Here is a 24,350-nt window from a genome sequence, read left to right as displayed (position 1 = left end):
CCTCTAAGACTGGATGTGGAGGGAGGGGGGGAGAAACTAAATTACCCAACAGGCTTCATCCCAGCCTACTTCCCCCATCTTAAGCTCCCAGAGTGCCACCTACTTTCCACGATCCACCCGCCAGCAGCGTGGTCCACGCCCGTATTGTGCGGACTGGTTTACGCCTCCTTCTCGTGCGATGAAAAAAAAAAACAACAATCTTTTTTTCACAACTGAGAACGGTCTAAAATACTATTCTTTCCCCCCCTCGTATATTAAAGTGTAGGACGTGCATTTTACATTCTGTCAAATATAATATTTCTTTGTTGAATAAAATGTTTTAATGGCGTTAGTTTTAATGAAGTGATGATATAACAACCGCATGACAAACAGTGCCCACGTTCTTTTTTTTATTTTTTATATATATATATAAATAATTTGAACGCGACAATTATGGAAACGTTAGAATAAACACGTATATATATATATTAAAAGCATTTAAACATTTAATTGAAGATGAAAAAGTTTTAACCGACTTCCCGTGAACGCGCCGTTAGTCCGGACTAGAGAGGGAAGGGGAGGGGAGGGGGGGGGGCGTGGGCGTGGGTTGACCGGCTTTCTCCGAGGCTCAGACACAATGAACCGTCAGACGGAGAGGGGCACACGCGTTGGGCCCGGGGCATTAGCATGATTTTATAACATTAATATTTTTAACCGTGCCTTGATAGCGCTTTTTAAACTTCCTCTTAAACTGCTGACACACCGTATGACCGCATCAACTCTCGACTGGAAGCAGGTTGGACGTCGAGTTTGAGGAGAACGAGGTCGGGAGCAGACCAACGTCACAGTTTGCCCCTCCTAGCGAGACTTTTCGTTCTTTTTTTACCCCCGCGGACACACACACACACACACACACTAAAAAACCCCGAAACCAAACAAGATAAAAATGTCGCTGCCTGCTTCCTCTGATTACTTCGCCGCGGAGTGTCTCGTCTCGATCTCCAGCGGTCCCGTCCTGCACAGACCCACTCCGGTGGCCCCCGCCAGCCAGCCCGTCCCGGTGGGCCTTCACCCCGGGGAGCCCGACGGGTCGAGCGAGGACAGGGAAGTTCAAGAGACGCTGAGGCTGGAGGGAACCAACATGATGACGGTGGCCGGGATCCTCACCGACCTGCACAGCAAGTTCCGCCCGATGTCGGCCTACTCGGAGAGCAGCAACTCCTCGTGCGGTGGGGAGAGCGGGTACACCACGTTGTCCGACCCCACCACCCCGACCATGACCCCCTCCGCAACACCCGTCCCCGGACAGCAGCAGCAGCAGCATCTCCAGCAGCAGCCCCGCCGAGGGGCCGGGGGAGTCGGGCCTCCGCGGTCCCCCGTCAAGCGACATCAGTGCACTTTTGACGGATGCGACAGAGTTTACGGGAAATCATCGCACCTGAAGGCTCACATCCGGACACACACAGGTACACGACAGCCGCTTGATTACATCAGCACTTTACAGGACGTGTTAGCTAGCTTTATTCAGCTACACCGTGTCCCCGGCTCCCTGCTTTTGTTCTCGTCCACCTTAATTACACCGTAGGAAATGCTTCGTGTGCCTAACTTTTATTAGCATGGCTGTTTTTTTTTTAATCCTCGTTGGGTTTGTTCGACAAACGTGGCCCCACAAAGACGGAGAGAGAGAAAAAAAAACGAACTCCCCTCGGTGACAAAGAAGTAAACTAACAAAAGAACAGGGCTGGACGTTAAAAACTGTGACGAAAGTTTTCCTCCCCGCTGGATTTGCATATGAAATGAACGTAAGACGAAACCTTAACGTCGGGGACACGGAGTTCAGAAGCAGACACGTTTCTGGCAGCAAGTGCAGGATGGGGGCGACTCTTCCTTTTACTATCCTCTCTCTCTCTTTCTGTCTCTCTCTTTTCTCCCTATCACTCCTCTATAATTCTGAATTATTCATACAAGTTTAGTCAGAACAGCCGCAGGAGGTCCCGTCTGGATATGGAAAGTCATTTCTTCCTGTAATCTATTAAGTTTAGCAATTCGACATTAAAATAGAGCTCAAGTGGTAGAAATATTACCATGGACGAACCTCTTCTTGCTTCTGGTCGCCCCCCTACACCTCCCATCACCTCACACAACCAAAGACAAACACACTCCTCCTGACAAGCCCATCCTGCTAAAACAACAACTTTATTATACAACTTATGGCATAATTTAATGACAACAGATATTTTAATAAGTGTGTTTGCAAATTTTAAAGCTCAAAAATAAAAGAAAATGTTGGAATAATGCCAAAATCTTGTATGTGGGTTCAACATTAAGTGAGTTACAGCTTTCTGAAAGTGAAGTCAATTGTGTGTCTCCATTTTACCTTGAAACATGTGAAACGCTATGCAACAAAACCACAAAATGTTCTTAATTGAACAAAAAATAGAAAGGGCTGGTGGGGGTTAACCACAGTGGATGCTCTAACCTTTGCATTGGTTAGAATAAATGACGGTTAACTGACTTGACCTTTGACTTGACCTTTTAGTCAATCAAAACCAACACATTAGTTGCTGTAGAACCACACATTAGTTACTTTTACAAGTACTATTTTGAAACTGAAATGGAAACTCCATTTCTGTGGTAAAACCAGATTTTGTCAGACTATGTAAGCATGTGGTCTTGTATCAAATCAGTGGGTTTTTATTTCATTGCTTACAGAAATAGTGTTTTACAGACTTGTTTATTGTTAAAAACAGAAGAAAATACTATCTTCCCAGAGTGGAAATGACAAAGTTGCTGCATAAAACACATTTTTTGAAAGTTAGATTTCACTACACATGTAACATACACATGTAATTAGCTTATGCTATCATCTGGGAAAGCGGATCAAATGGAAACATTTATGTTTGAGCTGCACATTGTCCATTTTTAAATGAAATTCAATATTAATAGATATGGATATATTTATATTTTACAGAAAAAAATTCATGAAATATTTACAGATTAGCTTTTTTCATGTTTTCAGAAATAGAATAAAGTTGTCATAAACAAAGAATCTCACCAGATTTTTTGTTTACCAACACTAACATTTCTAAAATAAAGTGTTAGTGCTTTATATTAGCACTACCACCAAAGCTATGAATTGCTAACTTCCTGTCCATCAGTGATGTACTGCCATGTTTCTGTGCAACATTGAGGCCTTTCCCTTTTTTTCCTGAGCGCCGCCCCTTAGTCTGTGCCGCCCTGGACAGTGAGCCACATTGGTTGCACCTATTACTTTCCAATTTAAATAATCTCTATGCAAAAATCCAAGCTAAGCTATAAAACGTCACCCGAACATGCAGGCAGGACACTTCGCGGACAGAGCTCACACTTGGACGTTCTCCAACAACAACGCGGTCAGGCTTTGTGAACATGGCAGCAGAGAGCGTCACGACTGATCCCGGTGGCTTTGACTCATGTCTGCAGGAGATTAAAGATGGCAGCGTGAGTAGGAGAGGCTGGCTGTGAGGAGAGAAACCCCACATGGGGGTCGTCTTGTTAAATCTGAGCTTGCTTTCAGAGTGCAGGGAGATTTTCCACTAGTTTTCCTCCATACAATACTTTATTGTACAGTGATAAAAACGACAAACAGAAAGCTGTATTGTTGCCCTGAGAAGATTAATATATTACGCTCTACGCCAGATTACTTAAAATAAGATGTATTCAATGCTTAGTATCAGTGGCATTTACACTGAAATAATGTCCCGTTAATGTTGGGATTGTGCACATTATTAGTCATCCATTCACACATGCACAACTCTTAATTCTTAAGTTTTATTTTAGAATCCAGCTTAATAGTTGCTCAAATGTTCAGACAAATATTTAAAACACTTGAGTTCAGCTAACACTGATTTTCTTCATCTTAAACTTTGGTAATACTTTTTTCAACTGGTGAGTCAGTGTTAGAATCTCATTTAATGCAACTCTTCCTTTATTTGTGATTGCTTGTGCACATGGCGAGAAAGGAGATTTAGAGTTCCACGCATTGCAGTCTGTGACAAATAATGCGCCAGTATGTCTACATACTTGCTTTGACATAATTCCTAATCAACATCGTCTTGAGTTTTACTAACTTTATATTTTAATACTCCTACTATTTAAAAGTAGTTCAACCTCTCCATCCATCTGCACAAATGAACATCCTGGCACCATGTTTAATTCCTAGTAGGAAGTCGTATTTGATTGGTTGACATAAGTTTTAGCTTTGAGCTACTCTGCCCCCTATGGGTTTGGCATGTTTAAAACAATGCTCAGTCTCGATTCCAGATGACAAATTAGCACAATCACACCCCAGCCATACAAGATCACATTATCATAACACAGAAGACTGAACGTCATACAAAACAGGTTCATATATCATTATGCAACCTGTCTACTTTGATGCCAGGGGCAATTCTGGGTTAATAAAATAACTCATCCAACGAAGAAGTCATCCCTAGATGTCCTTGTTGTAGGCCAAACTGGCCGTGGCAATGGAGGCAACCAGCATACTGCATGCCTGGAATGCTGAGGCAGGACACATGAAGAAAAGGCTTCAAACTGATTTCTTGGTGCATGTGTCATGCATAGTTTTATGACTTAAGATTAAATAAGAATGTATTTAAGTGAATGTTAATTTGGGTTGTAACGTTGGAGCTAAACCACCAATGTCTAACGCTTCTTTCTGCCCCGCTGCAGGTGAGAGACCCTTCCCCTGTACCTGGCCCAAGTGCGAGAAGAAGTTCGCCCGCTCCGATGAGCTTGCCCGCCACACCCGCACCCACACGGGGGAGAAGCGCTTCCTGTGCCCGCTGTGCGACAAGCGCTTCATGCGCAGCGACCACCTGATTAAGCACGCCCGCCGTCACCCTGACTTCCAGCCCTCCTTGCTGGCTCGCTGCAAGGCCACGCTCGCCTCTTCACGCTAACTCACCCACACCTAGGAGGGCGCTTACGTGATGTCCGTTTCAAAGTCAACCAGCTACAATCAAATCCACTGGGCCGTACTCCAAAAAACACATGCACACACACGCAAGGAAGAGGTGAACATCTAAGAAATCTCCCCATTTCGGTCCTCACTTCCCCAAAAAATGAACTCTTCGGACCTAGCGCTCTTGTTACCTGGTTGCACATGCGTGTATAGAAGTTTACAGAACAGGCAGATTGGACTGAGCCTTCTGAGGTGTTAGAGCTTTACTGCAGGTGGGTAGAAATTACGCAGCGCTGCGTGAAACTGAACTTATGCAAGAACAAAAGAGGAAGTGCTTTTAGAGATTCACCACAGAACGGCAGATGGATGGATTTTCTCCAGAACATAGTTGGTTCCTCACCACCACCCTGAAATTTAAAGGTACAAAATGCCTGTAAAATTCAGTCATACCAAGAAACATTCCTGAAGCTTGCCTCCAACATAACGTTAATACTGATTCCACCTTTTCTAACCAAAAAAAAACCAACAACCCACAACTCACAGAATACCTCATTGTTTAACGCAGGTTCACGGCAGCACAATCAGTTTCAGTCCTGATGCTTTCCCTTTAGCTTCAACGAGAACGGTGGAGTGCATCTTAAGCCATACAGAACTCCGAATCCTAACGTCTCAGATTCAAACACTTTTTTGCAAGTTGCAGGGATTTTTCACATTTTCTTTCATTTCTGTAAAAAAAAAAAAAAAAAAAAAAAAAAAGGAAAAAAAGATGATAGTCATTCCCCTCATTCAGATTTTCACTGGTTTCTCATGGTTCATCCTTAGGGCTAAGCGTTAAGTTTGTGATATTAGGTAGCTGGGCGGTGACTAGAACTTTTTTTTTTTTTGCTGTTGCTTTGCTTTTTTTGAGTCCTAGCAATGAACCATTCACCTTTATTCATTTTTAGTGACTATATGGGGAATATCTTGTCGATATTTCCAGCCGATCGCATCGTTTGGTCGGGAAGCTGAACACACCTCTCTGTAGACAAGCAGTTTGCACACCACTCTGAAGGCTAGAATCATTATCTTCACATAATACGCAGCAGTGTTATGTCTAATATTGATGCAATTGTATATAAGCTTTAAGCTTTTAATGTAGAATAAATGGTAATGCTACTAGCAGCAGAAATGATACATGTAGTCCTTATATTAGGGGTAATATTATGCTAGATAGTTTGGCGTTGCCAGTGAGAGTTGGTGTGTGTGTTTTCTTTTTTTTTTCCCCATATATTTTGAAAGGATAGTGATTGAAATTGTAAGTGTGTGTGTGTGTGTGTGTAAAAGTTGGACTTTTTTTAAACTTTTCTCAGCGGAGAAGAGAATGGATGTGTTTAGCTCGGTGCTGCCTCCAGATTAAAAGCGTTCGATCCTTTGGCTTTGTGGGACCAGATGGTAGAATGCGTGGAAGTGCGTGGGATCAGGTGTGCCAGATGGATTTTTTTCCCCTCTCTCCTTCTTCATCTTCTTTTCCTTCCAATGCAGATAAACAAGTTGTACAGGTTACACTGGAAGAATAATCTGATTGCAACAGTTTTTTTTTTGTTTTTTTTTGTGGAAATACAAACATGGGTGCTAGGTATTTGGATCATCGGCACTGAAGAAGAGCTGGTGTCAGTAATAAGATGGAAACAAAACATGGCTGCCGTCACCTGACCTGACTTTAGTAAACGAAAGCAGCCAACAATTCTGACTGCTATATTGTCAGACCCGACATGTTAAAATGAGTTCAGTCTGGTGCTGCTTGCTTTGCTGCTTTGTCATTATGCACAGTCACAGTTTTCATCACTCTTCAGTCAAAGTTTCAGTGGAGAAGAAAGAATGTGCAGGTTATTCCTACATTGTTAGACATCCAGACATTCACTGATATGTGGAAGAGTATTATGGCTACTGGCAAAAAAAAAAAAAAAAAAAAGGATTCATAAAGTCTGGGAATAAAGTTGGAATTCTGGGATAAAAGTCAGATTTTCATTCATTATTATTATTTTCCAGAGGCCGTAATCCCCCTCCATAGATATCCGTTATAACTTGTAGGTAAAAACATGTATTGTGGGTACAATATATGTTATTTACCAGCATGAAGTTGCTACTAGTTTACTTTGCGCACTAAGCACATTAATTGGCATATGGTCCATTTTGAGTTACATTAAATTACTTTTTCCGACCCAAAGCACAAATTATCATAAACCCATAGCAACTATAAGTAGAGGGATGGCTGTTTTATCTGGGAACAAAATGGCGAAGCAGCAAAAGTAACCCAGAACCATTTTTGTCAAACGAAGACATGCACCAAATAAAACGCTTAAAACTTGTTGCATAAAACCCTCCAAAACATTAGAAAGCAAATCATTCAGGAATTAGACGGAGCAGGTGTTCTGGTGGCAGATAGTCAGAACACTGGCCAACATGTTTAAATAAAGAATACAATTGACCAAAGTATTGTAGTAATTATTTAAAAATACAGTTACGTCAATGTTATTTGTAACATTTAAAATGCCTTCACATACCATTAGCAGGTGAGCACGTGCCCCTTTTTTCATACTCCACCCGAACAGGTGTTTTACTCCGAGGCACACAGTTTTCACTAAAGCCTGAAGAGGGCGACGTAGAGCTAGGAAGAGACAAAAAAAAAAGAAGCGAACGAGCTAGACTCGAGAATCGATGTATCCTCGTCCCTGCTAGATGAATTATCCCCACGGGGAAAATGATAAATCTCTCTTCGCTGCGTTGTTGTTGCTGTTGTTGTTCTTCTTCTTCTTCTGCTCGAGAGTTGGCTTTTTTGTGTGAATGGCGCTACCTTTTGGTTGGGTTTTTTATTGCTGTCGAAGCGGGCAGCGTGAGCAGTTTGGAGCAACAGGTTCATTGCGCCACTTCCTGTTGCGTCACATGTAAGGGGCTTTTAACCGAAAAATGTTCGCGACTGAAAATGTTAGTCATTCTGAAAACCGGACTTTGGTACCAGTAACCGGGCCACGTCTGTTCAGGAGTTTTTGCTTCAGGTGAAGCCAGTCTGTCTCTTGTGTCAGTGATCCCTACACTGTTGATCCCACATTCCTTTTGTCTCAGCGACCACTTCTATCGGGAGACGTTTGAAAGCCTTAAGCATCGTCATGACTACTTATTCACCGTGTTTACAGCTGCATCATCATAAAGGTGGATAGTCCATCAGAAACATGCAAGATGGCACTTTTTCCCCCCCTGAAAGATGCGCATGGCTGATGAGTGGAATGGCTTGCACTGTGACTGAGTCTCTACAAGCAAGCACTGTGGAAACTTTGCTAATGTTTATAACAAATGGTTTGTATAAAAAGAGAATAAAACTGCCTTTTCCCCATTTGCTTTAAAAAGCAAGATAAACGAACCGGGTAGTCGTTGCTTTTATTATTTTTGTTGTTTTTCTTTTTAGTCTTAAGTTATCCAGGCCATTTGTTCTTGTGGAATTTCTTTCGTAGATGATTGTTGTTCCTCGATCCTCCCACGTAATCTTTTCCAATTCAAGATGTCTTCCTCTCTATTTTTCACAAACGGCAGCAGTTCAATGTCGGTTCCTCGTCAGTGGGAGCCCGTTGAAGTAAAAAAAAAAACAAAGCAACACTGATATTTTTATACACTTTTTTTTTTTGAAGGAGGTTTGCTGCTGGCAGTAACCTTCGAACACACGGACTGTTTTAAACAAAAGGAACAAACACAATCTACTTCTGTTTTCAGATGTCCTTCTGTCTGTCCTGGCAGGTGGACGAGTCAGCTGACTTATAGCTATAAAATCACAAGAACATACCTCACACTTTTACTTTGTTTTGCAGCGTCGGTGCAGATTCCCTCCAATCCTTTCTTTCCAGAATTCCCAGCTTGTCATTTAGCCTCGAGTTTTCCGAGGTTTGCTGAAGTCCTTTCAAACGGATAAATCATTCAACTTCCTTTAGGCTTTGGCAATAGCAGGGGTTTTTTGGGTTTTATTTTTTCTAATAAAGGGTTTAACCCAACTGCTGGTTAATGGATTGACCTAAAAGTGGAATTGATTAGAACACAAAGACTCGGTTTTCTAGAAGACATTATCCAGTTTGGATGAATCTCTTTTTTTATATTATTGTTATTTTCTTTTCTGCTTTGAGGGGCAACAATATCTCAACCACACTAATTCAGTTATGCACACTGTACAGGGAGTGGATGTGCTGTATTTTTATGTTTTATGATGGCTCATTTTTCTACAATACATTTTTTTTTAAATAAAAGCTCTCCTATTAAAGCTTTAGTTAAGTTCATTTGGAAGAACTATGGAATTAAATAATAGCTGCAAACGGCTGTTTTTTATATTTATATTCTCAGGTGTCTTAAAATTGTAAGCATTGGAGTTTCAAAATTTTCCTGTGCAGCACCATAAGCATTTTATTACTTTTGCTGATTAATTTATTACATATCAAAGACGCATCATTTATGTGGTTTGTTTTCATAACTCATTTTGTCATATGGGACTGTACTAATAGTACAATGTTTCAATGTTTGTTTTACTATTTCTTGTTTTTTTAAAATAAAAAGTCTGACGTTCAGAACTTGTTTGTGTTTCCTTTTGCTTAGGCTGATAAAGATCATTAATGCGCTGTATAATAAACACAGAAAACCTTTTTATGTTGAATGAAATTAAGAAAAAATGATTTCTTAAATAATTTTCTAAAGACTAGTTCTTCAATCTCAGAAGCCTACATCTTAAAATTCGACCAAAAAAACTCTCCAGCTCGCTGAAAATTTGCTAAAACAAATGCTGAAAATTACCAAAGTTTTGCAGTAATTATGCAAAAAACATTGAGAGAGATGCATCAGTGTTATTTGTAACATTTACAAAGCTTTGACAAACTCCTAGTTGCCCCCTTTTCCATTCTATTTTCTCTCTGTCAGAAGAGCTGTTTCACTAAGAGGTACAGTTTTCACTACAGCCTCTTAGGAGGCGACGTTGAGCTGAGAAGAGAGACAAAAAGAACCAAAAGAAGTCAGAGTCGATGTATCCTTGTCTTCCCTGAGAGATGAATTATCCCCATTGGAAAAAAAAAGACAAATCTCTCCTCATTGTGTTCCTTAAAAACAAGCATTGTTTTCCTTCTTCTGCTCGAGATCTGGTCTTTCATGTGTAAGGCACCGCAGTTTGGATGTCATGTTACATTACAGTCTGTTCATTCCAATTCTGAGAAGCGCACCTATCTTTCCTGAATCAAATTACCCCTACAACATGACACTCCCACCATGGGATTATGTTCCTGCAATTACAAGCTTATTTTCCTCTATTTAATTTAAAAAATACATTGAGATTCAAATAATTCTGTTTTTTAAATACATTTATTTTCTAAAAAAAATAATATTTAATTATTTAATTTCAACGTTTAAAATGCATATTAGATTTTTTTTTTAAATGAGTCATTTAATTTATTTATTTCATGAGATAGATATATTTATTTTTGACCCTTTTGGCCCTCCATACAGCTCTCGGCGCAGGACCTCTAATGTCCACATAATGATGGTTAACATGTCTGTGTTGCAGAGGAAGCTGGGCTCACTGGTTGGTGCGCGAACAGCGGCAGCAGAGGTTCCACCAAAAATGCTTCCAGAAAGAAAAACATAGCGATATCACACGTATATTAGAAAAAGTTCAGCACCGTACAGAATGTTAGACTTGGTGAGGGTCCTTCGTTGTAGCTTCTTGTCACCATTCAACAACAGAAAATAATCATGAATACTTCATAACTATGGAGACTCGACGTGGATATGGAGAGAGCTTAGTTAGAAAGGAGGAGGAGAAAAAACCACAGGGACATGCGAAGTGACATCAGCCTCTGACAAAAACAGGCTGCAATTCCGCTGCCCTCCACAAGGGGCGCTGGGCATCATGAGCAGCTTCCAGTAAAACACCTGAATGGATACGAGCTGCTGAAAGAGCAGTTCGTGGTGTTAGTATCAGCAGCGCTCTGTGTACATCATCTGTTTTAGCTGTGCTTTACTGTTACAGCTGCTGAAAGCCTGCGGTTCTGAAATGAGCATAACTCAAAACTTTTTATGTTTTTTTTTTTTTCTCATTGTAAAAGTACAAACCAATGACTTACTGTTGTGTGTTATTGTTACACTTACATTTTTGTTTGTTTTTTGCTTTTTTTCTCATACTAAAATGCTTAAGATCATCAAACTAATTTTGATACCAGACAGATAATCCGAGCATGGGCGGTAATAGACGGGGGCCAGCAGGGGGCAGTGCTGCTATGGATCTCATCATTTCTAGCAGGGAGATAATAATAAATCAACTTCTTATGATGATTCATGCTGGCACGTAAACAGTAATTAATTTAATCAATTAAATTTTTTACCTTTTACTTTAGCAATGGATTAAAAATTATGGTGTTGCAGTTTCAGCTTCGGCCATATTGAGACATGATCAAAGTTTTCATTCAGATCTGGAGCTACAAGTGGCTCTTTGGCTTTGTTAATATTTTGAATGAAATGTTGTTCTTTTGTGTTTCTGTGTGTGTGTGTGTGTGTGTGTGTGTGTGTGTGTGTGTGCGCGCGCGCGCGCGTGTGTGTGTTTTCATTATTCTTTTGTTTGTACAGAAGCATATAACTGCCAGAACTTGGAAATAAATTCAGGAGCAGCATCTTGTTGCTGCTCCTGAATTTAGTTTCTTGTTATAATCAGTTCTATACACTGGAAAAACACAAAATCGCATCAAATATTTTTAATCTAGTTTCTAATGCGAATATCTTAATACACTTGAAATAAATCAAACCTAACTTACAACAAACATGTCAGTGAGACACAGGAGCTTGTTTTAAGTAAACAATTTGTTAAATTGGGAAAGAAGTTCTTGTTCCATTGGCAGATTATTTCACTTATAAAAGCAGTTTTGCCTTGTTATCAGTATATCTCATTACAGTCAGAACACTTTTCATTTTAACAGGATATTAAAATAAGCTCCTCTGACATATTACGACTTGTTAAGAAGTCATAAAGTGGCTTGCTGTTACTCTCCTTCTTCTTACCTGGTTTCTTCTAGATGACATCTTGCTGTTTCCAACCTTTCTAATTTAAAAGAGAATATATTGTGGTTTTAATGAGAGCTCAATCTTAAAACTCTTGTTAGAAGAACATTTTCTTGTTTTAAATGAGTTTTGCTATAAACCAGATCCTGCTCATGAATTAATTTCCGAACTCTGGCAGTTAAACACTTCAGTAGCTTTGTGCCTCCAAAGGGAACATCCCCCCCACACGCACACACACACAAACACACAAAAGACTGGCCCCACCATGCTCCCCCTGGTAAATTTATTCTATAACCACCACAGAGCCTGAGTAAATAAAAACACAAAGTGGCATATTTAGTAAATTCATTGTCTGTTAAATAAATTCTTTAAGCATCCAATTAAACACTTGTTTATTTCATGGTACATTTATTTTTAATTTTTTTATTCAATTATGTATTTATTCGGTTAATTTAGTCCCTATTACCCCTACATACTGCTGATTTCATGATTAGTAATTTATCTTATCACAACCCAATCATTTATTTATTTATTTGTTTTGTTAAAAGGAAGGTCATAACAATGGCACCCCAGGAGCTCCATACAGACAGAGCTGAATCAGTGTGATATCTGAGTTCAGACTGTCAGGAAGTTGCTGGTTCACATTCAGTTGTTTTTTTGTTTTTTTTTCACCCGGTGTACGGAAAAGAAAAGACGAGTGTGTTTCCACCCGGACTAACTTTGCTGCAGAACGCCGGTAAATCTGAAAACACCAGTCATGCCTTGCTAAGCATTTCTGGGACCTGCTGTGTTTTACCTGCAGATACTTTAATGTAAGATGTCCGGAGCTTCAGACGGAACGGAGGCTAACTGGATCCTGCGGCATCCCGCGGTGAGTGACAGGAACCCTGGCCGAGGGGGCTGAGCTCTGTCGGAAGCCTCAGATAGATTGACCAGCGGGGCTTTCCTCTTTCAGCTCCAGCAGATGAAAGAGCTGCAGGTGGGGGACAGTGAGCAGATCCACGCAGCTTTTTTGGTCTACATGGATCTGACTGAGGGTGAGTAGGACGCCATGTTTGATCACCAAGGTTACCTGTCCAACAGTCTAAAAGTTGCCAATTCATCCTCAGCCAATTCAAGTTCGTCCTTATGTTCACCCGTCCATCCATGTCAATAAATCTACCCTTCCACCCACATATTAGTTTATCCATCTGTGACACATCCTCTTATTTATCCATCCATCCATCCAAAACTTTTGTAGTCTCCTAGTTTGAACCTAGTTCTTGTTGGATTAAAAACAAAACAAAACAACGCATTTATTAACAAGGTAAACAGCCATCAGCACCGATGTCAGATCCGGCCGATCGCTGATTACCGATCTTCCGATTCCGGCTGATTCCTTTTTTTTTTTGTCTGAAATGTGGCAAAATATAGCAAGACAGTCACTGAGTTGACAACATTGCTGATTGAGGACTATTAATGTGCAGACACGACCTGGTGGGTCTGTCAGTCAAACCTCTGACAGCAGAGCACAAGAGGACAGTGGTTGATTTTTATTCATTTTATTTTTACCTTTACTGAGGTAGATAAGATGGGCTTCACATGTAAATATCGGCCGATCTCCCAAAATTAAGGAAATCTGGACTGATTTATCAGTACACCCATAGTTTTAGACATACTGAAAAAAAACCCTGAAATCTTTCATAATTTTATTTCAGAGACTCTCGGTATCGGCCACATAAATGGCAGCAGGCTGTGTATTTGTGCTTTGCAGTGCGTCGGTGGAAGGAGGTCTCCTGTGTGAAAATTCCCGACCTGCAGGCGGTTCTGCTGGAGGCCCAGGAGAAGGATGGAGGTCCGGTCCACACCATCCTGCCGCTACCGGTTCACCAATCTCTAAGCCACAGGAGGTCCGATCCGCAGCAGAACTGCTCCGCCTCTCCTTTTCCTTCCTCCTGTCGCTGTTAACTCAGCTTCTCCCTCTCTGCTGAACAGCATCCGCCAGGCGCTGGACCGGGGCTTCCCTCTGCTGCTGTGTGCCGTGGCGTCCGACTCCACCCTGGTCTACCAGAGGATGACCGATGGGTTGGTGACCCCCGACCCCCCTGTTGGGCCCTTTGAGGACGTGGGGCGGCGGCAGCACCGGAAGAGGCGGCAGCAGCAGCGTTGATGGCAGTGTGCTTCTCCTCTCCTGCTTGTGCAGCTCTACAGTTTGAAACTTCAGAGCAGTGCGGTCCTCACATCCTCGTGGTCTTGGCATGGATAAGAGGGGTATGAAACATTCAATAGTGACTTTTCATTTCATGACAGATGTAATTATCCCACTTTGTCGTCAGCTTCCTCTTCCTTGGAGGACGTTTCCCTTCTTCATGTGTCCACAAGTGCTCAGGACAAGAGGGGAAATCTGTTTCAAGTTTTATTTCAAATATTAGTTTTGTACTGAAATATTGCATATTTTATCAAAGGTAGAATAAATGTAATGAAAAAATAACTTCCTGAAGTGACTGAATTTTGGAATAAATTCCCAGGAAACGTAGAAAAGTTCTTGTTTTTGCTTTTTTCCCCCCATATGAACTTGTTCATTCCTGCCAGACTGTTATTGGGAAGCCGCTTTAGAGCATCAGATAGCATGGGGGGAGCTGGAGTCCAGCTGAGCAGTGTTCACCATGATGATTGACAGCACTAAGACCCGCCTCCTGACTCTGATTGGTTGTTACTTGTAGCTTGATTTAGTTAGTTTTTTTTTTACAGATTTACTTTCTCAACGTGTTGTCATGACATGGTTACTGTTTCAGCAAATATGCAAAATATATATATTTTAAATAAAACACTGCAGTGAGCCATATGCTGTTTTACATGGACACATTCTCTGCCAAGAGCCACCAGAAATACCCCAGAAATGTCACCATTAATTATTAATAGTATATTAATATCCAATAGTATATAAATATTAATAATTAGCTGAACATTTGATCTTGTGTGTCTGCTGTCCCTCTGCTCATCTCTAGAATAGAACCAGTCGAATTCGTGTAAACACTTTTAATTTTCCTAAAAAAAAAAAAAAAGTCAAAACAAAGAAACATAATGAGAGATTTAACACTGGTGACTGACATACAGGGAAAGACGTCCGTGTGCTGCGGCAGCGTCGACCTCGTCGTCACACGGAACAGAAACTGAAGCAGGAAACGTGACTAACTCTGGTGCGCCAGTGCGTTTTGTTGTGTACGTTTCGTGGTGCGAAAGTGTCTCGGTGAGAGGAAGGACCGGGACGGCTACACTTCAACACTTTAACCCTGAGCCTTGTTTGACGTAGATACCTCTGGACAGACGGGGGCGCTGTGGCGAGAACAGGTTCATTCTGCGTCTCTGCGGCAGGGGGGGGAAGAGACTTGTCACGGGAGAAAATGACGCAACTTTAGCACAGGTCCACATGAGTGGATGAATACTGACGGTAGTCTGATACGTTTCAGTTCATGTTTCTGACTCTGGGTCGGTGTGATGGCTTCGTTCCGGACGGAGGCCGTCTCTTCCAGATCTCAGCTGGAATCGACCAAGCTCAGGCTGTGGGTAGGGGAGGGAGAAAACGTCCCGGCTTCAATCCAATCCCTCTCCGCCGTTTATTAAAACAAGATCAAGCCCCGTGTGCCCCGGAGTCCGCCCCGTCTTCCATCCTGTCGGATCCAGGACGGTGAGGCTATGTCACGTCCTCTTCCTCTGAGCAGTAGTCCCGACCCTGGACACAACACACACAATCAGCACTCGCTAGCCGCGTTTCTATATGTTTGCAGAATTTGACATTTCAAAAACAGATTCGCTTGATGGATACATGTGAATTTCGAAAGATTCTTATTTCTCTATAAAAAAAAAGTTTTTATGCTAAGAGGAAAGTGTTTTTTTTGTGAGTATCGAAATTAGTTCCTTTTGCAAAGCTCCAGTGCAGACCCCTTTTTCACGTCACAGGAGTCGCATCAATAACCACTGAAGAAAACAAGAAAGAGTTACCTTGGGAACAAACTTATTCACGTGAGATTTTAGTTGCCTTCCTCATTTAATGGAGAAAACCATAATTGCAAAATGTTGTTTTTTCGACATGAGCAGATTATTGAAAGAAGTTTTTCCCACATGGAAATATTTAACATTTGTAAATATACATTATTAATTTATTTTCTCTCGAGTCTATGAGTGTTCAAAAAAGGGATATAAAAATATGATGCATTATTATTATTACTTGTAATGGTAATGCAGCTGCTGTTTACACTAGAGACCAATGAACAGTAACAATGACTTTTTTTTTCCCTTCAAAAATGCTGGACTGTTTAGGTGAAAAGTATTTACACCCTTTCATCTTTTTCCTGCTTCAACTGCAGATTTCGGTTTATTGTATTGGTGTTTGAATTGACAGACCGACACAAAATCAGTGACGTGCGGTCAGGGGAGGCAGAGCCTCACCTGTCATCATGGAAAAATAATATATAATAACAAAATCATTTATAAAGATATTTTCACCCTGTGGTTTGTACTATGAAGTATCATTTAATTTAACCAAATCTGATGTTATTTTTCTTCAAAAGCACTTAATTTTCGCATTTTCCCATTCAAATGTTCAGAAGCGAAGCCGGTGAGGCAGCAGCGAGCTGAGCCTCACCTGGGATTGCGCAACCTCTTGCTAACTGCACTGCTTGCCATTCTATGAGAGCATGCTCCTCCTGTCTGTACGTCGCCAATAAAATGGTTAAAAACATTTAATGTATGAACAGATTTTCCATAATTTAGCTTATGTATTTAATGTACTGTGTTTTTATTGTCACCAACTGTGTGTGTAACGTGTTTCGTGTGTTAAGGAGCGATCAGAAACGGCAGAGAACAGATACGAGGTGAGGCAGGCAGTTCTCGTGCCTCATCGCTGGGGGCGCTCATGAACTCAGACATTGTGACTCCACAACTGCAGAGTAAGAGACAGTTACAGCGATCTAGACATACAGTAGCTGCGCTGATATAGAGAGCGAGAAAGACGTGGTTTTGAGTTATACTTTAACGGTTTCTCCCTTTGCTGTTAAGCACAGCACGAAATTAATAATATCTACATGTCTAAGTTTGATTGAGATAACGGAATTATTCTGCAGCGGCGGCGCGGCTAAGCATCACATGTTAAAGAATAATCTTTTTGCCCTCCAGCATTGTACGCATGCGCGAAATTTTCTTATGTAAACAATAACATACAGGGGGTCTAGATTTGTAAATCCGATTACAATTAAGTCGGTGCCTCACCAGCTATGAACCTCACCGCACGTCACTGCACAAAATAGAGCAGAATTGTGAAGTGAAAGGGAAATGAATGGTTTCAACAAGTAGAGATCTAAAATGGAAGTGTGGTGTGTGTTTGTATTGACGCCTCCTGAAACTTTTAGAACCAGCCACGCCGCTGGAGCTTTGACTTAAGGATCACTTCCTGTTGGGAGGTCAACCTCCACCCTAGTCTCAAATTACATCTTGCATTTAGCGCCACCTGTCTTCCTATCGAGTACCATCAGCATCCCTGTCCCTGCAGAAGAAAAGCGTCACACAGCATGATGCTGCCACCACCATGTTATCCTGTATGAGTGATGTGTTAAAGCTGCAGTATGTAACTTTTTGTAAAATATATATATATATTTTTAACACATTTCTTTTAACTGTCTATATGTTGTGACAGTATGAGACAGATAATCTGTGGGGAAAAAAATTTAAAAATCGAGCTCTCTACCTTCTCCCAGTGCTAACTAGAAACAACCAATCAGAGCTAGGAGGCGGGTCTTAGCGTTGTCAATCACCAGGTGAGTCTGAGCGCCACATCTCTGTGCTCTCTGCTATGCTGCATCTAGCGTAGCCTGTTGTGAACTCTACGGCTAAGTTACCATGGTGATGGGACGGCAGATAAACAGTTTTTCCTGGAACAGTAAGTTGTCTCTCTGCCAGTAGCACATTTAGCAGCGAGTACATGAGAAGAGAATGATTGACGGCGCTTGGACCCTCCTCCTGGCTCTAATTGGTTGGCTGTTTTTGGTCAGAGCATTTCTTAAGGCATCTCAGGAAGGAGGTGGAGGAGATTGACCTCTTCACAGATTATCTGTCTAATGTTACACTGTCATTACATGGTTTAAGAAATATATATATATATATGTTATATACTGCAGCTTTAAAATAATTAAAAAAAGTAAATACATAAGCTGAGGGATGTGGCTAAGTGCTGGGTTCAGAAGGAGAAATGGAATTGGACTTTATTACATTATCAATTCCCGTACTCTTCCCCAGCCATCTGTTCTGCATGCTGGCACAGTCTGGGATATCAGCGGTCACTCATCCCCCTACCGCCCCCCCCCCCCGTGTTGTGTTAGATGTGATAGACTCGCCTGTAACCATATTACTCATACACTGGATGTGACAGATTGAGTCTGTTATGCATCATTGTGTCATCTGTCGTGTCCTTGCTAAATACAGATCCGCAGCAGCTGCAGCGTTAATCTCCTGCCTGTCATTGGGCAGAACAGCAACGCCGCAGCCACCCATTCACCTCCCTTACCTTCTCGATCTTTTCGTCCAGCATCCGGAAGAACTCCTGCTGGCTCTCCGAGGAGTGGATGCTCCTTAAGGGGTGGGGGAACAGACACCCAGTTAGAAATATCCTCTAGCGCCTCAACCTGAGAGAAAACCGACCAAACTTCAGCATTGCTCAGACTCACAGAATCTTCCCGTTGGATCCCGATTCATTGGGATGTTGTCCTACTCCAAGCAGAGCGCTCTTCTCCTGCAGGACAAAGCACAGCACTCATCATCACTACTGCAGCCCAAGGTTTCCCCCAGAACGCTCGCTAAGCCTGGTGGCTGGGCACCAGGGCAGTCACTCATCCAGCAGCCCGTCGTGTTTTTGAGTTAAAGACGTTTAAAGTGGACAGGAAATTTGAAAATGTCACTTGATAACCATGTGTTATCAAAAGTTTGGAAGATTAATACCTGAACATCAACTATAAAGTATTTAAAAAATGCAAAAATCTTAAAAAGACTTTAAAAAAAAGCAATGCTTAGCCTGTTGGGGGCACAAGTAAAGCCTGGAGGCCCGCCATGCTTATAATACACTGAGGGAAAGCCTGACAGCCTCTGTAATGATTTTGTGCTCAATTATAATCAGAAGAATACAAGAAGGGACATAAAAACGGTTCATTTATGCCTCTTTAATTTTCTTTAGCTGCAAGTTAGAAAGTCAAATCTCTGCGGGTTTTCTGCAGGCCGAATTTAAAACATTAACATCTAAAAGTTTTTTATAAGTTTTGAGAGTAAAGTCAATTCAACGAGAATAAAATCAAACATTATCAGAATAAAGTCACTGTAATAATTAAAGAAGCTCTGATATTTCTGAACATCTGTGTCTGTTTAAACGTATTTCCTTTGTATATAACTTTGTTTATTCCTTTATAACACGACGTTCAATAAAGTCAAACTCAAAAACACTTCAAACAGAGCGGGATCACGCACTGAGCCGTCATGGCCGCCGTCTCCCGCCTCCTCTCCACTAATGAGCTTGTCCTTCTCCACGCCTCTCATCTTGTGCTCGTCTGTGGAGAAGCAGACACAGAGAGAAGCCCCGCCCCTTTTACTATTATTATTATTATTAAAACAGCAGGAGCGGCGGCGGGTCGATTCGGGACAATCCTCTGAGGTCAACTATTCTCACAGTTCCGTTCTCCTCAAAGTAATTACATGCTCTGGCGTCTGGCTCTAAGGCCCGACCCGACAATGGCTGGCAAGCAGCAGAACATGACATGCCGGTCCGGTTCCCCTCTGTCCGATCCCACGCTCTGAGAGATCAGGAAGTAAAAGCGCAGATAGAAAAAAATTTTATTCTATGGAGAATCAGAATTTCTATTTCTGGGAATTCTGAATTGATTCAAAATGCTCAAAAATTGATTTTAGTCTGCTTTATTTTTTTTGTAATATGACATCTTGGACAGTTATTTATTTAAGAAAAAGCCAGGTGGTTAAATCTAAATTAATGCTGGTAATTTAAGTTACATAATTTGATGCACTAAACTATTTTTGTTTAAATGCAAACTGATGGAATTTGATGTACCGTAAATAGCAAATTATTTTAAATATTTCTCTATTTGTCGTTTCCTCTTGCCAGTCGCATCATTTACACAGAATCTGTAATATGAACAGAAAAAAAATAAAGGCTTCTGAATCAAATTGTGAGCCTAAAAACGTCTAGATGCGATGCTGAAAGATTTGTAAATATATTTATTCAGAATATCAATAGCTTTTCTTTTCTTTTTTTTTAATATTCCGGCGGTGTCAGCTCGGTGGCTCCGGCTCGTTCTGTTGGAGTGATCTGGTCGACTCGGACGGTGATGTGATTATGAGGGCCAGATGATCTGGTCGGTGTCTGTAGATCTCCAGGGATTTTCACGTTAGCCGCCTCTGGAACTCAATGAACAAAAACCCAATAAAGTCAGAGATGAGCTGCTGTTCAGAGGTCAGAGGGGGGAGCAGAGAGTCAACAAGGTGAAGCCGTGAGGCGGTCAGAGTGCAGCCGCAGCAGAAAGGTGAGCCGCTCTGATTGGACTCTGGCTCCAAACTGCTGCAGGTGGAATGAAGAATTATGGAGCATAAACCTGATCTTTATGGATGAATAGATATTAATAAGAAGCGCATCGATTGCAGTTTTCTGGCCGATCACCGATCTTTAAAAGCCCGAGCTGCCGATTCCGAATACTGATTTTTTTACCCCCCTTTGTCTGAAAAGTTGCTAAATATTTGAGATATGATTCTTTAATATTCACTCACATCAATGAGTGATGCGCACATTACAAATGTGCAGAATTTCACTGCCAAAGGAACCAATGCCTCAATGTTCCTGTGCTTGGCCAGCAGACTCCCCTGACCTTTGACCCCATTGATAACCTACTAGGGTTCCTGAAGGCAGCTCCTCCATGCCACCACAAACTGATGCAGCAATACAGGAGCCCAGAGCAGCTACTGAGAGAAGATTACATGAGGTTCACATTTCTGTATTTAAAAAAATATATATTGTGCTGATGTTATTACTTTAATTTTCTGAGCTACACACTTGTAGCTTGGACTGTCAATAAATCAATTAATCACACAATAAATTAGAACAAAGCCAATCATTTCCATTTGTATGATTTATCGTTTTTCTCTGTCTGCCAAAAACTGGATGATAAAAGTCTTCAGTCTGCTGCTTTTGTTGTTTTGTTGATTTATTCTGGATGTTTAAAACGTCTCCCAGGTCCTCTGTTAAATGTTCACGCTAAGAACGATGTAATGTGTTCTTACATTATTGTGCCATTATCATTATATCGCACAAAAATGGTTTCAAAAACAACAATATTTTTGTTTGTGGCGATAACTTCTGGGACAATTTATCGTTCAATAAAATGTGTTATGGTGACAGGACGACCCAGGCTTTTGGTTTCCATTCGACGCTCAAATGACATCACTCCCTCCAGTGTTTTAATGAGGCTTTTAACTTTCTCATGATCAGTATATTTAATAATATTAAGTCTTTACTTCAAGTTTTCTTTCTACCGTTTTTGGTTATTTTATTTGTTCTCAGGTTGATATTTAAACAGGAGCATCAAAAGCAGAGGAGCTGGATCAGCAGAGCCTGCTAACAACTGATGATGTCATTCAGTTGTTATGGAATATCGTCTCTGCTGCCCTGACTGTCGGCATGTCATGACAGCAGCTGTCAGAGGATTCTTTATATTCGTTGCGAGACTGATTGCTAGTGGAGCATCCCCATCCACTCGTTGAAGATACTCGGACGATATGAATTACGACAAGCTTTAATTTCCCTTTGGGATAAATAAAGTGCTTTTGAACTGAACTGAATCAGAAAGTCTCACTTCTTTTCTGCCCTACTTTCAGCTCTAACGACGCCGCGCTCTGGGGAGGAGACGCCTGAATAACAGCTGAATTTGGCAGCGCTTCCCTCTTTTTAGTCTTGCATAACAATAACGACGGCCCTCCTGTTGCGGGGCGCTCTTCGTCCCTTGGCAGGATGTTGCGGAGGGGGGCGAGGCTATTCGTTCACCCCTGAAGGTACTCTGCCACCGTCCGACACAACCGCCTCCAACTGTCCAAGCAGATTCTGTCCCTTTGGGAAGAATGTCCAGATCCCTCCATCCCCATCCAACAGTACCCTCTGTTTAAAGCTACAGGAAGAGTTAGGAGGAAGAATAAGTCCCTCAGTGTCAGACTGACCAGAGACGAGGTCCCCGTTGCTGTGGGATTTGCTCTGGCCCTCCTCATCGCTGGGAACAGAAGACACCTGCTTGGCAGAGGTGCAGCCCATCTCCTCCTGTACGGCTCTCCTCCTCAGCCCAAAGCTTTACAGGCACACCTGTAGACGATAACAGGAAGGCAAACTCTCATCAGTGACAGCAGGAGGGTTAATGACAGGGACACGTTAAACAGGACGGGACCCAGGGAATGCACCGACTGAAGTTTTCTGGCTGATCAGCAAGAAGTACTTTCTGCCAAAAAAAAAAAAACTCTGAAATTTTTAGATTAATCTCAGAAATTTTGTAGAAAAGAAAAGGTGAAATTTCAGACTTTGAAAAGACAACAATTTAAGAAAAGCGGACAAATTTTGAGATAAATCTCAGAAATTTTGGAGAAAAAAAACTTGAAAGTGTCTGAGTTTGAAAAGCCAAAAATTTGCTAGAAAAAGGCATAAAAATGTTGAGATCAATCTCAGAAATGTCCAGGAAAAACTTGGAAATTTCTGAGTTTGAAAAGTTACAAATTTGCAACAAAAAATATGCAATTTTATGATTAACTTCAGAATTTTTTTTTATTTATCTTTTTTTCTTTATTTTTATTTTTTTAGAAAAAAGAACATTTTTGAGCTTCAAAAGTGAATAATTTCCACTTTTCAAATTTAGAAATTTCCACAATTTTTCTATAAACTATATGAGTATTTTTCCCGGGAACGTTTTGACTTTTCAAAATCTTTTTTTTTTTTTATAGAAAATTTCAGAGATTTTTTTTCCTATCTACAATGGCCCTAATACATCACCATAGTTCGAAGGGTAAAACAATGTTAGGCAGGAATCCAGACTGTCATGGCCCATCAGTGAATGTGTGGCTCAGCAGCCTCAAAACAACGATCAACAATCAGATGATGGATAATTAAAGGTGTTGCTCTTTAATTTGTCTGCCATCATCAATAAAACACCAAAGAATATTAAGAACTAACTGCGTGAAACTAATCTCAGTTTTTCTAATCAATTAGTCATGAAGTGCCCCACCCTTGAAATAATAATCAAAAACACAATCTCCTCACTCTACTCCTGAATGGACAATAAAACTAGCTGTGATTCACCATCACACACGGGACTGGGACCAGCGACAAGCCCGCTACTCGTCAACAATCAGGCCTTTCAGAGTTGGTGGGGGTCTGGGGGGGGATCTCACTGGGTCATTTCTATTAGTGAATGGTGTTTTTTTCTTCTTTTTTTCCCCCTGTTTAGAGCAGGGGATTACACTGCACGCGCGCTCCCATCTCCCACGTCCTAATGCTGCAGAGCAGACTTCAACATGGAGGGTGGGATCCATCTGATCCATTGATCCAGAGTGATCCATCCTGATGCGGGTCTGGTTGTTCCTGAGCGGCCGGTGAAGGAGAATCCAGTTGCGGACTCAGCTGCTTCCGGGGCCCCGTTCCAATTACAACCACTAGCATAAATGCTTCATTTATAACTGTAAACATCTTTTCTTTTCTAAAATAAATAATAATAATAATAAAGAAAAGACGAAAAGAGCCTAGCTAACTCCAAGTAAAACATTCCAACCTACAGATGGGCTGATTTCACAGCATTTCTAAAGAGGAAGGGAGAGTTGTGGACCGCAGTGTTTGAGGGGGGAGGATGTATACAGGATGCTAGATTGATTTAATAAATAACGTAAGTTGGGGAAAGAGGCGCCATTCCGGCGGCTGTGGATAAATGCCGAGACGTTATTCTGAAGAGCGGAACGGAGAGGGGGGCGAAATGGAAAAGGCAGCTTTACCTTTCTGGTGAATCCATGGCTCAGCGGCTCCTTCCTGTGCTGTCAGTCCGCTCGGAGCTGCCGCTCAGACAGCATCTGCAGCTCCGCTCGACTCGGCTCACTCAGCGCCGTCTGCTCCCCCGCCGAAGCGCTCTGTCACAGTGACGAAATAGCGCGAGGGAATGTGTCAAACACAAGCCAATTTTTTTTAATTACAGCTGTTGTATTCCTTAAAAATCTAGTTTTCGAGAACCGTAAACCACCGTAGCATACCTCTGGATTGCGTCGTCACCGTGTGTTGTCAGTCGGACCTAATTCGAAGGTGCACCGAACCATTTCCGCCCTGCGC

The 24,350-nt window shown here is 41.5% G+C and overlaps 3 protein-coding genes across 3 annotated transcripts; 2 read left to right on the top strand and 1 right to left on the bottom strand.

The window, feature by feature from the left end:
* Positions 1–570: 570 nt before the first annotated feature.
* On the top strand, positions 571–9,182 carry LOC103479081 (Krueppel-like factor 9). The gene is made up of 2 exons (XM_008433308.3): positions 571–1,445; positions 4,693–9,182. The coding sequence occupies exons 1-2, from the start codon at positions 926–928 to the stop codon at positions 4,920–4,922; spliced, it is 750 nt and encodes a 249-aa protein (XP_008431530.2). The 5' UTR covers positions 571–925; the 3' UTR covers positions 4,923–9,182.
* Positions 9,183–12,605: 3,423 nt separating this feature from the next.
* Positions 12,606–14,447, top strand: tsen15 (TSEN15 tRNA splicing endonuclease subunit). The gene is made up of 4 exons (XM_008433309.3): positions 12,606–12,848; positions 12,933–13,014; positions 13,731–13,866; positions 13,952–14,447. Exons 1-4 carry the CDS (start codon positions 12,795–12,797, stop codon positions 14,124–14,126), a joined length of 447 nt encoding a protein of 148 aa, XP_008431531.1. The 5' UTR covers positions 12,606–12,794; the 3' UTR covers positions 14,127–14,447.
* A 533-nt stretch (positions 14,448–14,980) lies between these two features.
* zgc:55943 (uncharacterized protein C1orf21) lies at positions 14,981–24,268 on the bottom strand. Its single transcript, XM_017310176.2, has 6 exons — positions 24,023–24,268; positions 22,214–22,352; positions 19,466–19,545; positions 18,676–18,740; positions 18,516–18,579; positions 14,981–15,689 (listed from the first exon to the last, which is right to left on the bottom strand). The coding sequence occupies exons 2-6, from the start codon at positions 22,302–22,304 to the stop codon at positions 15,651–15,653; spliced, it is 339 nt and encodes a 112-aa protein (XP_017165665.1). The 5' UTR covers positions 22,305–22,352; positions 24,023–24,268; the 3' UTR covers positions 14,981–15,650.
* Positions 24,269–24,350: the final 82 nt, after the last annotated feature.

Source organism: Poecilia reticulata, chromosome 17, assembly GCF_904066995.2.
Source record: "Poecilia reticulata chromosome 17, P_reticulata-male-v2, whole genome shotgun sequence".
NCBI lineage: Eukaryota > Metazoa > Chordata > Actinopteri > Cyprinodontiformes > Poeciliidae > Poecilia > Poecilia reticulata.
This window is presented reverse-complemented; position numbering and strand designations above follow the sequence as displayed.

What these genes read in the sequence shown, in the direction of transcription:
- LOC103479081 (XM_008433308.3), top strand. Translation starts at nt 926, where the DNA reads ATGTCGCTGCCTGCTTCCTCTGATTACTTCGCCGCGGAGTGTCTCGTC. An exon ending in TCACATCCGGACACACACAG is followed by an intron (nt 1,446 to 4,692) that starts GTACACGACAGC and finishes GCCCCGCTGCAG; the next exon opens with GTGAGAGACCCTTCCCCTGT.
- tsen15 (XM_008433309.3), top strand. Translation starts at nt 12,795, where the DNA reads ATGTCCGGAGCTTCAGACGGAACGGAGGCTAACTGGATCCTGCGGCAT. An exon ending in GGATCCTGCGGCATCCCGCG is followed by an intron (nt 12,849 to 12,932) that starts GTGAGTGACAGG and finishes TTCCTCTTTCAG; the next exon opens with CTCCAGCAGATGAAAGAGCT. An exon ending in CAATCTCTAAGCCACAGGAG is followed by an intron (nt 13,867 to 13,951) that starts GTCCGATCCGCA and finishes TCTGCTGAACAG; the next exon opens with CATCCGCCAGGCGCTGGACC.
- zgc:55943 (XM_017310176.2), bottom strand. Translation starts at nt 22,304, where the DNA reads ATGGGCTGCACCTCTGCCAAGCAGGTGTCTTCTGTTCCCAGCGATGAG. An exon ending in GGATCCAACGGGAAGATTCT is followed by an intron (nt 18,580 to 18,675) that starts GTGAGTCTGAGC and finishes CCACCCCTTAAG; the next exon opens with GAGCATCCACTCCTCGGAGA. An exon ending in TGGACGAAAAGATCGAGAAG is followed by an intron (nt 15,690 to 18,515) that starts GTAAGGGAGGTG and finishes TGTTGTGTCCAG; the next exon opens with GGTCGGGACTACTGCTCAGA.